This window comes from Takifugu flavidus, chromosome 6 (genome assembly GCF_003711565.1).
Source record: "Takifugu flavidus isolate HTHZ2018 chromosome 6, ASM371156v2, whole genome shotgun sequence".
Lineage (NCBI taxonomy): Eukaryota > Metazoa > Chordata > Actinopteri > Tetraodontiformes > Tetraodontidae > Takifugu > Takifugu flavidus.
The window spans coordinates 15,316,170-15,333,844 of NC_079525.1; the positions used below are offsets into that span (position 1 = coordinate 15,316,170).

Sequence of the window (17,675 nt, forward strand, 5' to 3'; positions counted from 1 at the left end):
ATAATCCAGGTAAATGGATACTCGGCCCGTTTACCTGTACAGGTACAGAGGGTGGATACAATATACACATCAGAATATATAATATTCAGATTGTGTTAGCATCGTTATGTTTATTGTGCAGTCTGACAGCAGCCGTTAGGAAAGATCTGCGATACCTCTCCTCCACCCAGCGAGGGTGGAGTCAGGGTGTCCTGTGGGGGGGGGACGTGTTGTCCAACATGGAGGACAGCTGAGCCATCATCCTCCCGTCTCCCAGCACCTCCACCGAGTCCAGGGGACATCCCAGGACAGAGCTGGCCCTCCTCACCAGTCTGTCCATCCTCCTCCTGTCCCTGTCCAGGGGACATCCCAGGACAGAGCTGGCCCTCCTCACCAGCCTGTCCATCCTCCTCCTGTCCCTGTCCAGGGGACATCCCAGGACAGAGCTGGCCCTCCTCACCAGTCTGTCCATCCTGTCCCTGTCCAGGGGACAGAGCTGGCCCTCCTCACCAGTCTGTCCATCCTCCTCCTGTCCCTGTCCAGGGGACATCCCAGGACAGAGCTGGCCCTCCTCACCAGTCTGTCCATCCTCTCCCTGTCCCTGTCCAGGGGACATCCCAGGACAGAGCTGGCCCTCCTCACCAGTCTGTCCATCCTGTCCCTGTCCAGGGGACAGAGCTGGCCCTCCTCACCAGCCTGTCCATCCTCCTCCTGTCCCTGTCCAGGGGACATCCCAGGACAGAGCTGGCCCTCCTCACCAGTCTGTCCATCCTGTCCCTGTCCAGGGGACAGAGCTGGCCCTCCTCACCAGTCTGTCCATCCTCCTCCTGTCCCGTCCAGGGGACATCCCAGGACAGAGCTGGCCCTCCTCACCAGTCTGTCCATCCTGTCCCTGTCCAGGGGACATCCCAGGACAGAGCTGGCCCTCCTCACCAGTCTCTCCATCCTCTTCCTGTCCCTGTCCAGGGGACATACCAGGACAGAGCTGGCCCTTCTCACCAGTCTGTCCATCCTCTTCCTGTCCCTGTCCGTGATGCTACTGGACCAGCAGACTATCCCGTAGAAGATGGCTGATCCCACCACAGAGTCATAGAAAGTCCTCAGGACATGTCCCTGCACTCCCAAAGACCTCAGCCTCCTGAGCAGGAACAGTCTGCTGTTGCCCTTCTTGACCAGGGCGTCTGTGTTGTGTGTCCAGTCCAGGTTATTGTTCAGGTGAACACCCAGGTATCTGTAGGACTCCACCACGTCAACATCCGTTCCCAGGATGTTCACTGGTGCAGGCGGGGGGTTGTTACGCCTGAGGAAGTCCACCACCAGCTCCTTGGTTTTGCCAGCGTTGATCTGGAGGTTGTTCCGCAGGCTCCAGTCCACAAAGTCCTGAATGAGTTCCCTGTACTCCGTATCGTCCCCATCAGTGATGAGGCCGACAGCAGCAGAGTCGTCAGAGAACTTCTGGAGGTGACATGAAGATGTGCTGTATGAGTCCGCAGTGTAGAGGGTGAACAGAGAGGAGCCAGAACTGTTCCCTGCGGGACACCGGTGCTGCAGAGGAGCCGGTCCGGAGCCCTTCACCCTCACAAACTGGGGTCTTTTGTGAGGTAGTCCAGAATCCATGTTGTGAGGTGGTGATCCACCCCAGCTACCTGCAGCTGGTCCCCCAGCACCTGGGCTGGATGGTGCTGAACGCACTGGAGAAAGCAAAGAACATGATCCTCACAGTGCTCCCAGCCTTCTCCAGGTGAGTGAGGGAGGAGTGGAGGAGGTAGATGGAGGAGTAGATGATGGCGTCGTCCACCCCGGTGCTCGGCTGGTAGGTGAACTGCAGCGGGTCTGAATGTGATTCACCTGTGTACGTGTAATACATCCACATTGTTGGCTGGTGTCTGCTGGTTATTAAAGCTGAACCTTTATTCCTGTGGTCCAGTTAGCTCAGAGATGCTAAACTGCTGCTTGATGCTAAACTGCTGCTTGATGCTAAACTGCTGCTTGATGCTAAACTGGTGCTTGATGCTGAACTGGTGCTTGATGCTAAACTGCTGCTTGATGCTAAACTGGTGCTTGATGCTGAACTGCTGCTTGATGCTAAACTGGTGCTTGATGTTAAACTGGTGCTTGATGCTAAACTGGTGCTTGATGCTAAACTGCTGCTTGATGCTAAACTGCTGCTTGATGCTGAACTGGTGCTTGATGCTAAACTGGTGCTTGATGCTAAACTGCTGCTTGATGCTGAACTGGTGCTTGATGCTAAACTGGTGCTTGATGCTAAACTGCTGCTTGATGCTGAACTGGTGCTTGATGCTGAACTGGTGCTTGATGCTAAACTGGTGCTTGATGCTAAATGCTGCTGTGATGCTAAACTGCTGCTTGATGCTGAACTGGTGCTTGATGCTAAACTGGTGCTTGATGCTAAACTGCTGCTTGATGCTGAACTGGTGCTTGATGCTAAACTGGTGCTTGATGCTGAACTGGTGCTTGATGCTAAACTGCTGCTTGATGCTGAACTGGTGCTTGATGCTAAACTGGTGCTTGATGCTGAACCGGCTTGATGCTGAACTGGTGCTTGATGCTAAACTGCTGCTTGATGTTAACTGGTGCTTGATGCTGAACCGGTGCTTGATGCTGAACTGGTGCTTGATGCTAAACTGGTGCTTGATGCTAAACTGCTGCTTGATGCTGCTGAACTGGTGCTTGATGCTAAACTGGTGCTTGATGCTGAACTGGTGCTTGATGTTAAACTGGTGCTTGATGCTTAACTGGTGCTTGATGCTGAACTGGTGCTTGATGCTAAACTGGTGCTTGATGCTAAACTGCTGCTTGATGCTGAACTGGTGCTTGATGCTAAACTGGTGCTTGATGCTGAACGGTGCTTGATGCTGAACTGGTGCTTGATGCTAAACTGGTGCTTGATGCTGAACTGGTGCTTGATGCTGAACTGGTGCTTGATGCTAAACTGCTGCTTGATGCTAAACTGGTGCTTGATGCTGAACTGGTGCTTGATGCTAAACTGGTGCTTGATGCTGAACTGGTGCTTGATGCTAAACTGGTGCTTGATGCTGAACTGGTGCTTGATGCTAAACTGCTGCTTGATGCTAAACTGGTGCTTGATGCTGAACTGGTGCTTGATGCTAAACTGGTGCTTGATGCTGAACTGGTGCTTGATGCTAAACTGGTGCTTGATGCTGAACTGGTGCTTGATGCTAAACTGGTGCTTGATGCTGAACTGGTGCTTGATGCTAAACTGGTGCTTGATGCTAAACTGCTGCTTGATGCTGAAACGGTGTGATGCTGATGCTGAACTGGTGCTTGATGCTGAACTGGTGCTTGATGCTAAACTGGTGCTTGATGCTAAACTGCTGCTTGATGCTAAACTGGTGCTTGATGCTGAACTGGTGCTTGATGCTAAACTGGTGCTTGATGCTGAACTGGTGCTGATGCTAAACTGGTGCTTGATGCTGAACTGGTGCTTGATGCTAAACTGGTGCTTGATGCTAAACTGCTGCTTGATGCTGAACCGGTGCTTGATGCTAAAGCTGCTGATGCTAAACTGGGCTTGATGCTGAACTGGTGCTTGATGCTAAACTGGTGCTTGATGCTAAACTGCTGCTTGATGCTAAACTGCTGCTTGATGCTAAACTGGTGCTTGATGCTAAACTGGTGCTTGATGCTGAACTGGTGCTTGATGCTAAACTGCTGCTTGATGCTAAACTGGTGCTTGATGCTAAACTGTGCTTGATGCTGAACTGGTGTTGATGATGCTAAACTGGTGCTTGATGCTAAACTGGTGCTTGATGCTAAACTGGTGCTTGATGCTAAACTGGTGCTTGATGCTAAACTGCTGCTTGATGCTAAACTGCTGCTTGATGCTAAACTGGTGCTTGATGCTAAACTGGTGCTTGATGCTGAACTGGTGCTTGATGCTAAACTGCTGCTTGATGCTAAACTGGTGCTTGATGCTAAACTGGTGCTTGATGCTGAAATGGTGCTTGATGCTAAACTGGTGCTTGATGCTAAACTGGTGCTTGATGCTAAACTGGTGCTTGATGCTGAACCGGTGCTTGATGCTGAACTGGTGCTTGATGCTGAACTGGTGCTTGATGCTTAACTGGTGCTTGATGCTAAACTGCTGCTTGATGCTGAACCGGTGCTTGATGCTGAACTGGTGCTTGATGCTGAACTGGTGCTTGATGCTGAACTGGTGCTTGATGCTTAACTGGTGCTTGATGCTAAACTGCTGCTTGATGCTAAACTGCTGCTTGATGCTAAACTGGTGCTTGATGCTGAACTGGTGCTTGATGCTAAACTGCTGCTTGATGCTGAACTGGTGCTTGATGCTAAACTGGTGCTTGATGCTAAACTGCTGCTTGATGCTGAACCGGTGCTTGATGCTAAACTGCTGCTTGATGCTGAAGGTGCTTGATGCTAAACTGGTGCTTGATGCTGAACTGGTGCTTGATGCTAAACTGGTGCTTGATGCTAAACTGGTGCTTGATGCTGAACCGGTGCTTGATGCTAAACTGCTGCTTGATGCTAAACTGGTGCTTGATGCTAAACTGCTGCTTGATGCTAAACTGGTGCTTGATGCTGAACTGGTGCTTGATGCTAAACTGGTGCTTGATGCTGAACTGGTGCTTGATGCTAAACTGCTGCTTGATGCTAAACTGGTGCTTGATGCTAAACTGCTGCTTGATGCTAACTGGTGCTTGATGCTGAACTGGTGCTGATGCTAAACTGGTGCTTGATGCTGAACTGGTGCTTGATGCTAAACTGGTGCTTGATGCTAAACTGCTGCTTGATGCTGAACCGGTGCTTGATGCTGAACTGGTGCTTGATGCTGAACTGGTGCTTGATGCTAAACTGGTGCTTGATGCTAACTGCTGCTGATGCTGAACTGGTGCTTGATGCTGAACTGGTGCTTGATGCTGAACTGGTGCTTGATGCTTAACTGGTGCTGATGCTAAACTGCTGCTTGATGCTAAACTGGTGCTTGATGCTAAACTGGTGCTTGATGCTGAACTGGTGCTTGATGCTAAACTGGTGCTTGATGCTGAACTGGTGCTTGATGCTAAACTGGTGCTTGATGCTAAACTGCTGCTTGATGCTGAACCGGTGCTTGATGCTAAACTGCTGCTTGATGCTGAACTGGTGCTTGATGCTAAACTGGTGCTTGATGCTGAACTGGTGCTTGATGCTAAACTGGTGCTTGATGCTAAACTGGTGCTTGATGCTGAAACGGTGCTTGATGCTAAACTGCTGCTTGATGCTAAACTGGTGCTTGATGCTGAACTGGTGCTTGATGCTAAACTGCTGCTTGATGCTAAACTGCTGCTTGATGCTGAACTGCTGCTTGATGCTAAACTGGTGCTTGATGCTAAACTGCTGCTTGATGCTGAACCGGTGCTTGATGCTAAACTGGTGCTTGATGCTAAACTGGTGCTTGATGCTGAACTGGTGCTTGATGCTGAACTGGTGCTTGATGCTAAACTGCTGCTTGATGCTAAACTGGTGCTTGATGCTGAACTGGTGCTTGATGCTAAACTGGTGCTTGATGCTGAACCGGTGCTTGATGCTGAACTGGTGCTGATGCTGAACTGGTGCTTGATGCTAAACTGGTGCTTGATGCTAAACTGCTGCTTGATGCTAAACTGGTGCTTGATGCTGAACTGGTGCTTGCTTGATGCTGAACTGGTGCTTGATGCTAAACTGGTGCTTGATGCTAAACTGCTGCTTGATGCTGAACGGTGCTTGATGCTAAACTGCTGCTTGATGCTAAACTGGTGCTTGATGCTGAACTGGTGCTTGATGCTAAACTGGTGCTTGATGCTAAACTGCTGCTTGATGCTAAACTGCTGCTTGATGCTAAACTGGTGCTTGATGCTAAACTGGTGCTTGATGCTGAACTGGTGCTTGATGCTAAACTGCTGCTTGATGCTAAACTGGTGCTTGATGCTGAACTGGTGCTTGATGCTGAACTGGTGCTTGATGCTAAACTGGTGCTTGATGCTAAACTGCTGCTTGATGCTGAACTGGTGCTTGATGCTGAACTGGTGCTTGATGCTAAACTGCTGCTTGATGCTAAACTGCTGCTTGATGCTAAACTGGTGCTTGATGCTAAACTGGTGCTTGATGCTGAACTGGTGCTTGATGCTAAACTGGCGCTTGATGCTAAACTGGCGCTTGATGCTAAACTGGTGCTTGATGCTGAACTGGTGCTTGATGCTAAACTGGTGCTTGATGCTAAACTGCTGCTTGATGCTGAACTGGTGCTTGATGCTAAACTGCTGCTTGATGCTAAACTGCTGCTTGATGCTGAACTGGTGCTTGATGCTGAACTGGTGCTTGATGCTAAACTGGTGCTTGATGCTGAACTGGTGCTTGATGCTAAACTGGTGCTTGATGCTAAACTGGTGCTTGATGCTGAACCGGTGCTTGATGCTAAACTGCTGCTTGATGCTAAACTGGTGCTTGATGCTGAACTGCTGCTTGATGCTGAACTGCTGCTTGATGCTAAACTGCTGCTTGATGCTGAACTGGTGCTTGATGCTGAACTGGTGCTTGATGCTAAACTGGTGCTTGATGCTAAACTGTGCTTGATGCTGAACTGGTGCTTGATGCTGAACTGGTGCTTGATGCTAAACTGCTGCTTGATGCTGAACTGGTGCTTGATGCTGAACTGGTGCTTGATGCTAAACTGGTGCTTGATGCTAAACTGGTGCTTGATGCTGAACTGGTGCTTGATGCTAAACTGGTGCTTGATGCTAAACTGGTGCTTGATGCTGAACTGGTGCTTGATGCTAAACTGGTGCTTGATGCTGAACTGGTGCTTGATGCTAAACTGGGCTTGATGCTAAACTGCTGCTTGATGCTGAAACTGTGCTTGATGCTAAACTGCTGCTTGATGCTAAACTGGCTGCATGCTGAACTGGTGCTTGATGCTAAACTGCTGCTTGATGCTGAACTGGGCTTGATGCTGTGAACTGGTGCTTGATGCTAAACTGGTGCTTGATGCTGAACTGGTGCTTGATGCTAAACTTGCTTCACTTTGCCACACAGCTGCTGACCACAGGTGTCTCCGTCTGACTTCGGTTATTCCGTAACACGAGCTCAGGTTTCAGCGCCATCGTTACACCCGTCGGTCGCCCGCCTGCTCGGAATATTTGCTTTGTGACCCTGATAAATCGGCTCTTCGGACCCAAAACACCAGCAGCAGCGTGACACAAACCCAAGTGTGACGCTTTAGTTGTGCTCTTTCCCAAATTTTAAAAAAGGAAATACGCTTGACAGTTATTTCTGCATCGCACAAACGAGGGAACTCGTGTCCTTCCTCAGTGCACTTCCATGTACGAAAAGTGTGTATTGTCCTGTGCAGCCTGACTGTGGCTCATTTTCTCCGTGCCTTGGCGGCCAAAAACATCTGCTCACCGTTGAATGCTCACTCGTTCACATTTGAAAAGACGCCTTCGGCCACATGTGACCCCTCCTCGTGACCCTGAGCGGGACAAAGGTCAAGAAGACGAGACGAGAGGAGAAATTAAAACTCTCACAAACTTTCTGTGATGCTGATTTACAAAGTCTGTGAACCGTTGGATGCTTGAGTAATATAATAAACCCTCCTTGTGCTGCTGGAAGTGGGGAAACACCTGCCAGCATACCTGTTAGCATCCGTGTTAGCAGTTCTGTTAGCATACCTGGATTCTTGTTGTGAAAAGGAAGGTGGACCTGAGCTGGAAACGGACTGGAGTCTGACCCGGCTGCCTTCAGGTGAAGCCTCTGGTGCAGCTCAACGCACATTCACGGATATCGTGCACGTTTGGACTGAGGGAGGATGATGGAGGCAGACGCCATCTGCTCACATTTATTAGAGTTGGGTTTATTTGGGCCTCTCTTTTACACAACATTGCATATGTGGCTCTCTGAGCTGATCAAAAAGCTTGAAACAGTGTTGCTGTATTGATATGGTTGATTATTATGAGGACTATTGAACAGATCATTTTGAAAAAAAGAGAGAAAAATGCATTTTTGTGCTCCCAGTGAGGTTACAAGACTGCGTTCAAGGATTCCAGGATTTAATTTGTCTATTCTCCATTATGCAGGACAGAGAATTAAAATGGCTAAAATGGCATTTCTCATTTCTAACAGGGGAACACAAAATGAGGGACATAAATAAGAGGAACAATCTGATGTATCTAAAACAATACAATATCTGGAATTAGGGGGTAGTGCAAACCTGTGTGTGTGTGTGTGTGTGTGTGTGTGTGTGTGTGTGTGTGTGTGTGTGTGAGAGAGAGAGAGAGAGAGAGAGAGAGAGAGAGAGAGAGAGAGAGAGAGAGAGAGAGAGAGAGAGAGAGAGAGAGAGAGAGAAAACAGAAATCCTTTAAGCCTGAAAGTGCACTAAAAGCCCAGGATGGAGCACAATTCACCAAATATATCTGCTAATATGTTTTAGTAACATTTTCTTGTTTTTATAGTTGGAGTATTTGAGTACAGTTGGTGTTTTTGTCCCTTCTCTTTTTTCTTTTATTTTTTCAGTTTTCATTTAATACAAATTTTAAGATTTATAATGGATGTGTGGAACTAACTATATGTTTTATAACTAAATGAATAACGTTAATAAGATGCTAAAACAGAACAAACTATGCTCACCATCTGGGCAAATTAATTACAAACCTCTCTGACCTGGCGACTGGTGCATTCCATAATTTATTTGAACAATAAATGTTTAATAATGAGCGAGTTTTATTGAGGTGATAAAAAGAAAAGCGACCCAACCACATGTGGCGCGCATTGATACAGCTGTTATGCGTCCTACAGACGTCATTTCCGTCCATCTTGACAGTCTGTTGTCTGCAGGCATTTTCTGTTTTCACTTCTTACGACAGTGATTTTTACACTATTATTTAGCCGTCGCGACGCGCCTTCGACGTCGGATTTTCAGCTGTTCCATCGCATCGCAATGCCTGGTTTTTCTGACAGAGATCGGGGCAGAGATAGAGGGTAGGTCGCTGTTTCTGGACGGGAGGCCGCTAGCTTGCTCGCTAACTGCTTCCGCGTTTGCGCGCAAGCTAGCGGTGAGTTTTATCCCGCTAATGTCGCAGGATTAGAATATTTTTGTTGTTCCTATGTTGGAATGTTTAGGTTAGGGTTAGGGTTGGGGGGTTAGGGTTAGGGTTGGGGGCGAACCGTGTCTGCGTTGATGTTTGAGCGCTCTTCTTAGTTTTTGTCTGTTAGATAAAATGGCAGCTAACTCTCGCCTTGTGTGTGACGTAATGGTCTGTTATCAAGCAGCCGGTGGAAAACAGACCCCCCACCGGGGCAGTTACCCCTGCAGTTACCCCATCGGTGCAGTTACCCCATCACAAAGTTACTCCAGCAGTTACCCCATCGGTGCAGTTACCCCATCATAAAGTTACTCCAGCAGTTACCCCACCGGGGCAGTTACCCCATCATAAAGTTACTCCAGCAGTTACCCCACCGGGGCAGTTACCCCATCATACAGTTACTCCAGCAGTTACCCCACCGGGGCAGTTACCCCTGCAGTTACCCCATCATACAGTTACTCCAGCAGTTACCCCATCGGTGCAGTTACCCCATCGGTGCAGTTACCCCATCATAAAGTTACTCCAGCAGTTACCCCATCGGTGCAGTTACCCCATCATAAAGTTACTCCAGCAGTTACCCCACCGGGGCAGTTACCCCATCATACAGTTACCCCTGCAGTTACCCCAGCAGGCCTTGAACAACACCGGCAACCTTTTCCAGCAGACCCACAGCCTGTTGCAGTGCCTTTGAGCCAGGCAGCAGCTGGCTCAGGGTGCAGTGGGGCAGGTGTGTGGGGCATCTCCTGCTGGGCACTGGGCAACATCTGCTTCCTCTCCCTTCAGGTATGGAGGACCTCCTCGATTTGGAGGAGGGGGCAACAAGAGCGGAGCCCCTCCAGGAAAGTTCGGCAACCCTGGAGAGAGGCTGCGGAAGAAGCACTGGAACCTGAGCGAGCTCCCCAAGTTCCAGAAGAACTTCTACCAGGAGCACCCCGACACCAGCCGCAGGCCCCCCGTAAGGGCACTTCCCATCCTGACGGGGCATTTGACTCTGGGCTGTATCCCATAATAATACGGCACCATCGTTTTAGTTCAGGGTTGGTGGTTCAGGTTTTTAAGGGAGGGCAGATCCACCACAGCAACGAAGGGGTTTGGTTTTAATCCCAACATGAGGGTGACCTTTGTTCCGGCCTTTGTTTTTCTATGACAGCAAGAGATCGAACAGTACCGGCGGAGCAAAGAGGTGACGGTCAAAGGCCGAGACTGTCCCAAGCCCATCCTGAAGTTCCACGAAGCTGCATTTCCAAGCAAGTTAGCGTCCCATCCCGTTCAGCCATCAGGAGCTGTCGAGCGCTAACCTTTGAACGTCCTCTTTAGGCTACGTCATGGAAGTTATTAGCAAGCAGAACTGGACTGACCCAACTCCCATCCAGTCTCAGGGGTGGCCCGTGGCTCTCGGTGGCAAAGACATGGTTGGCATCGCTCAAACGGGCTCTGGGAAGACGCTGGCCGTGAGTGGAGACGACTTTTATTGTCTTGTTGTGTTGAAGCGACCCGAACAGAACAACGAGCTGCAGTGTTGTCACTGTCCAGAGCAGATACGCCTCCATTCATTCCCTCCTTCTCCCTCCTTTAGTACCTGCTGCCCGCCATCGTCCACATTCAACACCAGCCGTTCCTGGAGCACGGAGATGGACCCATAGTGAGCACCTTTGTCTTGTGGTTATCTTGGGTTAGGTTAGCTTAGCTTGGGTTAGTTTAGGTTAGGGTGACCATGCTCAAACGCCCACAGCTCATGGGGACGTCGGCTGCTTTTGGACTGGGCTCAGTGAGCCATTTTACACTGGTGAAACGTGCTAGTTTAGCTAGTTAGCTCCCAGTGAGGACGCCAATAACTTGTGTGGAACTGGAAGTGGCTCGGCGATGGATGCTAAGTTTCCGTTTCTGTTGCTCCCAAGTGTTTGGTGCTGGCTCCAACTCGAGAACTGGCTCAGCAGGTCCAGCAAGTGGCTGCGGAGTATGGCAGAGCTTCCCGTCTCAAAAGTACCTGCATCTATGGGGGGGCGCCTAAAGGGCCTCAGATCAGAGACCTTGAAAGGGGTACGGCTCGCCAGGGCGTGAGTAACGGAGCGCTGAGCCTCCTGGGTAAAGGACTGTGCTTCCTTTTCAGGCGTGGAGATCTGCATCGCTACTCCAGGGCGTCTCATCGACTTCCTGGAATGTGGTAAGACTAACCTGCGGCGTTGCACCTACCTGGTCCTGGACGAGGCGGACCGCATGCTCGACATGGGATTCGAACCCCAGATACGGAAGATAGTGGACCAAATCCGCGTAAGTCTCCTGTTAGGACACACACCACACGTCCATCCCAAAATATGTGGGACAGTCCAGGGTTTCTGTTCCGTGACCGTGGGAGGAGGACATGAGGTCTTCAGAAGGAGCGCAGGAACGTTCTGCTGGAGTCATGCTGAGTCCACGGAGACTTGGACGGGCTGCACACGGGCTCATGTCCTCTGTGGAGCGGAGGGACAAGGCAGGACGAGGGGGAGGGACAAGGCAGGGCGAGGGACAAAGCAGGACGAGGGACAGGGCAGGACGAGGGACAGGGCAGGACGAGGGACAGAGCAGGACGAGGGACAGGGCAGGACGAGGGACAGGAGGACGAGGGACAGGGCAGGACGAGGGACAAGGCAGGACGAGGGACAGAGCAGGACGAGGGACAGGCAGGACGAGGGACAGAGCAGGACGAGGGACAGAGCAGGACGAGGGACAGGGCAGGACGAGGGACAGGGCAGGACGAGGGACAGGGCAGGACGAGGGACAGAGCAGGACGAGGGACAGAGCAGGGGGGGGACGAGGACAGGGCAGGACGAGGGACAGGGCAGGACGAGGGACAGGAGGACGAGGGACAGAGCAGGACGAGGGACAGGGCAGGACGAGGGACAAGGCAGGACGAGGGACAGAGCAGGACGAGGGACAGAAGGAGGACGAGGGACAGGGCAGGACGAGGGACAGAGCAGGACGAGGGACAGAGCAGGACGAGGGACAGCAGGACGAGGGACAGGGCAGGACGAGGGACAGGGCAGGACGAGGGACAGAGCAGGACGAGGGACAGCAGGACGAGGGACAGGGCAGGACGAGGGACAGGGCAGGACGAGGGACAGAGCAGGACGAGGGACAGGGCAGGACGAGGGACAAGGCAGGACGAGGGACAGCAGGACGAGGGACAGGGCAGGACGAGGGACAGGGCAGGACGAGGGACCGCGTGGATTCAGAGTGTGGCGGACTTACTCTGTTGGCTCTGAAAGGCTGTGACCTTCAGATGGAAGAGGGGGGCTGGCTGACCCTGACTCAGATTAGCTGCTCCTGGTTTCTCCGTAGCTTTGGAACAGTTTTGAGGGAACCTTTCTCTGTTGCTCTTCATCAGCCGGACCGTCAGACTCTGATGTGGAGCGCCACCTGGCCCAAGGAAGTTCGCCAGCTGGCCGAGGATTTCCTGAAGGACTACGTCCAGATCAACATCGGTGCTCTGCAGCTCAGTGCCAACCACAACATCCTGCAGATCGTGGACGTGTGCAGTGACATGGAGAAGGAGGACAAGTGAGCACACACTCACACACACACACACACTCACAACACACACACGCACACACACACACACGCACACACAACACTCTCACACACGCACTCACACACACACTCTCTCACACACGCACTCACACACACGCACACACACCACACACACTCACACACACACTCTCTCACACACGCACTCACACACACACACACACACCACTCTCACACACACACTCACACACACGCACTCACACACACACGCACTCCCACCCACACGCACACTCCACACGCACTCAACACACCCACACACGCACTCACACACGCACACTCTCACACACGCACTCACACACGCACTCACACACACACACACGCACACACACACACACTCTCACACACGCACACACACACACACACTCTCACACACACACACTCTCCCACACGCACACACACACACACTCCACACACGCACTCACACACACACACACACACACACACACACACACTCTCACACACACACACGCACACACACACACACTCTCACACCCACACACTCACACACACACACACACACACGCACACACACACACACACTCTCACACACGCACTCACACACACACTCTCTCACACACGCACTCACACACACACCACACACACACTCTCACACACGCACTCACACACGCACACACTCTCTCACACACGCACTCTCTCACACACGCACTCTCTCACACACGCACTCTCACACACTCACACACACACACACACACACACTCTCACACACGCACACACTCTCACACGCACTCACACACACGCACACACACACCACACACACACACTCACACACACACTCTCTCACACACGCACTCACCACACACACACACACACTCTCACACACACACTCACACACACGCACTCTCACACACGCACTCACACACACGCACACACACACGCACTGACACACACGCACTCACACACACACTCTCTCACACACGCACTCACACACACACTCACACACACACACTCTCACACACGCACTCACACACGCACACACTCTCTCACACACGCACACTCTCTCACACACGCACTCTCTCACACACGCACTCTCACACACACACACTCTCACACACACACACACACACACACTCTCACACACGCACACACTCTCACACGCACTCACACACACGCACACACACACTCACACACACACACTCTCACACCACGCACACACACACACACACACACACTCTCACACACGCACCACACACACACTCTCTCTCACACTCTCTCACACACTCTCACACAGCACACACACACACACACACTCTCACCACACACACACACTCTCACACACGCACTCTCTCACACACGCACTCTCACACACACACTCTCACACACCACACACACACACTCTCACACACACACTCTCACACACACACTCTCACACACACACACACGCACTCTCACACACGCACACACGCACACACACACCTAAAAGTGTCGGATTCGTTTTCTTACATATGGAATCTGGACGTTATTCCCACAGGTTGATCCGTTTGCTGGAGGAAATAATGAGTGAAAAGGAAAACAAGACCATCATTTTCGTGGAGACCAAGAGACGCTGTGACGAGCTGACCAGGAGGATGAGGAGAGACGGGTACGTGTCTCCCGCTCATAAACGCGGGGTTTGCTGCCCCCTGGTGTCCGTTTCTATTCCCATCACCCCGAGCCCAGGAGCTGTGGAGGAGGTCAACCCTCGTGGTCAGCGGCAGCTTTGGGTTCTGGTCTGGTAAATTCTAACTGGTCTGTTCCAGGTGGCCAGCAATGGGAATCCATGGAGACAAGAGCCAGCAGGAACGGGACTGGGTCCTGAATGGTGAGACAGAAAAGGAGCCTGTGATGCTGCTGCCACCGTTGCTGCTCTCTAGGTTCTGATGCCAGTAGAACCGAGGATGCTGGCTGATGTTTGCTTTGTCGCCTTCCAGAGTTCCGATACGGCAAAGCTCCGATCCTCATCGCTACAGACGTGGCCTCGCGTGGATTAGGTCAGTACCGCGTTAACGGCTCCAGACGGTTGCCAGTGTTGAAAATCTTTTAAAGAAAGTGCTTTTGCTTTCTTTAACATTTACCTATGCATTTTCTGAGTTTTTCTCACCTTAAGGTGGAGTCTTTGTGGCAGGCGCTAGGCATGACAGTCCCAGGCCTGGAGAGGGAGAAGGATGACATGTGCTCAACTGGCGTGCCACCCAGTGAGCCTAGAGAGGTGAAAGCTCTCGTGTGCCAGTGATGCTCAAAAGGCTGAGTGGCTAAGCCTTTATTTAGGAGATGCTGTTGAAACATACTCACATCTGTTCTCTGTCCATGGATCTCACCTGACCAAATGGCATCCAGCTGCTTCCAACTCAAACCTCCAAACCAGTTCAGCTTCCTTCTGCACGCTGTCGCGTTAGCTAGGGCTACGTTCAGTCGCTGGTTTGAGATTTGGAACAATTGTCTCGTTGGGGAGCTTGTGAATCTGTCTAAACCTCAAGTTCTTTTCTTTTGCCCACTAAAGTGCTGGATTTCTAAATGGAGAGAGCAGGTTGAAATTTTTGACTTTCTTGGGGAAATTGATGAGACCTGGCACATGTCGTTAGGGGCGTAGTGGAATCGTAGCGAGACGAGAGCGAGACAGGTTAAAGCAAAGTTCCTCCCTTGCCTGTGTTTTATAGTCATGTCAAGACCTGCCAAGGAGAGACATTTTCTCAAGTGAACACTGGCTTCAGGAAGAGCTTGCCTTGATGAAACTGATGAAAATGGTGGGAGAATTGTTCCGTCTGAGGGATCCGACATGGTTCAGTACTCTGGCCCTTCACATTTTGGGCCTCGATAAAATTATCACCATATCTTTGTCTTGGCAAGACATGCAGTGTGGCCTTTAGAGAAAGCCTCTTTGGTGAATGTGCTGGCTAAAACCACACCAGTGGAAGGTCTTATTGGCCCCAGGAGGCCCCAGTGCATATTCTGGCCCAGCTGCGTACAAGTTCCTGGATGTCACTTGACAATTTGTGGGGGATTTCACTGCGTTGGGAAAGGACTAGTGAATGCATACTCCTTTATGGTAAGGCTCAAACACGTCCTTGTCTCCCGTGGACATCAAAGGGGAGAGCGAAGGTCTGTTGGAACATTTTGATTCTGGAACGTGAGGGGAGTGTGCATCGTTTCTCTCTTCCCACAGTAGTATTCCCATGGAGTAGATGTGAATGATGCTGCTGTTTAAACCCGCTTCCTCCGCAGCCTCATGGTCTTCTCCCACAGCCTTTCCAGCTGCTAACTCTTCTCCTTTGATCTGGCTGTTGTGGTGTGCAAAATCCTGTGTGGCCTCCATGTTTTGTTTTGCCACACTGCAACACTTTCACAGATGTGGAGGATGTGAAATTTGTCATCAATTATGACTACCCTAACTCCTCCGAGGACTATATCCATCGCATTGGACGCACAGCCCGAAGTCAAAAAACGGGCACCGCTTACACCTTCTTCACCCCCAATAACATGAAACAAGCCGGCGACCTGATCTCTGTGCTCCGGGAGGCCAACCAGGCCATAAACCCCAAGCTGATGCAGATGGCCGAGGACAGAGGAGGTGAGACCCAGGCCTGTCCTGACGGGGGACCCGGACCCTGACCCTGACCCTGACCCTAGGCTGGTGTGTCCAATAACTGCCTCTGTCTGTCTCCATGTCATCCAGGTCGTGGAAGGGGGGGGAGAGGTGGCTTCAAGGATGATCGCCGTGATAGGTATTCTGGGGGTGCGAGGAGCGGCTATGGTGGCTACAGGGACAGGGACAATGATAGGGGATTTGGTGGGGGGCCAAAAGGTGGCTTTGGTGGCATTAAGGTCCAGAATGGTGTTGGCTGTGGAGGTAATGGTGGTAACCCTGGTGGTGGTTATGGGAACAACAGCTATAGCAGCAGTAATGGACAGGGACATTTCGGAGCTTCGGCGAATCAGGTGGGTGCCTTTGGGAACCAGAGCTTCCAGGGCCCCCCCCAGTTTGGGGGCATGCAGAGGTCCGCCCAAAATGGGATGAATCATCCAGCGTTCCCATTCGCCTCTCAGCCGCCGCCGCCGCCACAGCAGGGCCAGCAGCCACCAACCCCTCCCCCGATGGTCCCCTATCCCATGCCACCACCCTTTCCACAGTAGATATTAACTCCGCATGTGGAACTGACCTGGGTTTGTTGAGCCTTGAAACCTTTCTGTATGATTATTGTTAATTACAGATGTTATCCTTTGTACTCGTGCTCGTTAACTTTTTTTTGACTTTTTTGCTTGCAGCAGGGTTAGTTTTAATATTGAGCCCAGGCCATTGAGTTAAGGCGGCGGACGCGTGTCCTCCATACGTCTCCCATAGAGCAGCTTTGGTAGCTGCACGTTTCCTCCACATTCCTCAGTTATTTATTCCTCCTAGATTTAGGCCGTGGGTTTGTGCTCTGTTTAAAGTGATGTGATGAGATGATATAAGTGTGTCATCCTTTCAAATAAAAACAATAAAATGGGATCACTGCTGTGTTGGATGTGTGAGTGCCTGTAAGCAGTTCCATGGCGTGAACGTTGCCGTGCCAACCGTATCGCATCACAAATGACTTCATTCTAATCAGAAGCCAAATCTTTTAAAAGCTGAAGCAGTCAAACCACTTGTAGAGTTTCTTTTTCATGTGCAAACAATCCTTCCACACGTTGAGCGGACACCAAAGATTTAATGTATAATGTTATATAATATATATAATGTTCATTTCTTTGAACACCTGGTGAGAAATGAGTTGCATGAATTAGAGGGAACATAAAGAGTCGGGTCAAAGCAGAGCTGCATGTGATTGCTCCATTAAGACATTTTAGAATAATTAAGCTTCTATCCCTGAGTACAGTTACATGTGTACTATATTTTATAAGACATTTTTTAAACCAAAGTAGTATAATCTGATAAGTCCCCGGAGCACAGTGGTCCCGTTTGGACCTTTATCGGGGTCTAATTCTAATATAATATTCTAAAGCGAACCCAAGCTTATTTAGCTTTTTAACAATATGCTGAGCTGGCGGGTTCTCGTC

At 50.8% G+C, this 17,675-nt stretch overlaps 1 protein-coding gene across 2 annotated transcripts; it reads left to right on the forward strand.

Moving 5' to 3' along the window:
- The first annotated feature begins 8,766 nt into the window (after positions 1 to 8,766).
- On the forward strand, positions 8,767 to 17,127 carry LOC130527305 (probable ATP-dependent RNA helicase DDX5). Of its 2 annotated transcripts, XM_057035673.1 has the most exons (13): positions 8,768 to 8,973; positions 9,861 to 10,032; positions 10,228 to 10,324; positions 10,395 to 10,528; positions 10,654 to 10,719; positions 10,976 to 11,117; positions 11,188 to 11,348; positions 12,445 to 12,617; positions 14,134 to 14,244; positions 14,402 to 14,463; positions 14,573 to 14,632; positions 15,988 to 16,209; positions 16,315 to 17,127. In XM_057035673.1, exons 1-13 carry the CDS (start codon positions 8,933 to 8,935, stop codon positions 16,770 to 16,772), a joined length of 1,899 nt encoding a protein of 632 aa, XP_056891653.1. In that variant the 5' UTR covers positions 8,768 to 8,932; the 3' UTR covers positions 16,773 to 17,127. The 2 variants fall into 2 exon arrangements, 1 of the variants encoding a protein (XP_056891653.1); XR_008950979.1 differs by lacking the exon at positions 16,315 to 17,127 and having other exon boundaries at positions 8,767 to 8,973; positions 14,573 to 14,850.
- The last annotated feature ends 548 nt before the right edge of the window (positions 17,128 to 17,675 follow it).

What these genes read in the sequence shown, in the direction of transcription:
- LOC130527305 (XM_057035673.1), top strand. Translation starts at nt 8,933, where the DNA reads ATGCCTGGTTTTTCTGACAGAGATCGGGGCAGAGATAGAGG. An exon ending in GATCGGGGCAGAGATAGAGG is followed by an intron (nt 8,974 to 9,860) that starts GTAGGTCGCTGT and finishes CTCTCCCTTCAG; the next exon opens with GTATGGAGGACCTCCTCGAT. An exon ending in CGTGGCCTCGCGTGGATTAG is followed by an intron (nt 14,633 to 15,987) that starts GTCAGTACCGCG and finishes ACACTTTCACAG; the next exon opens with ATGTGGAGGATGTGAAATTT.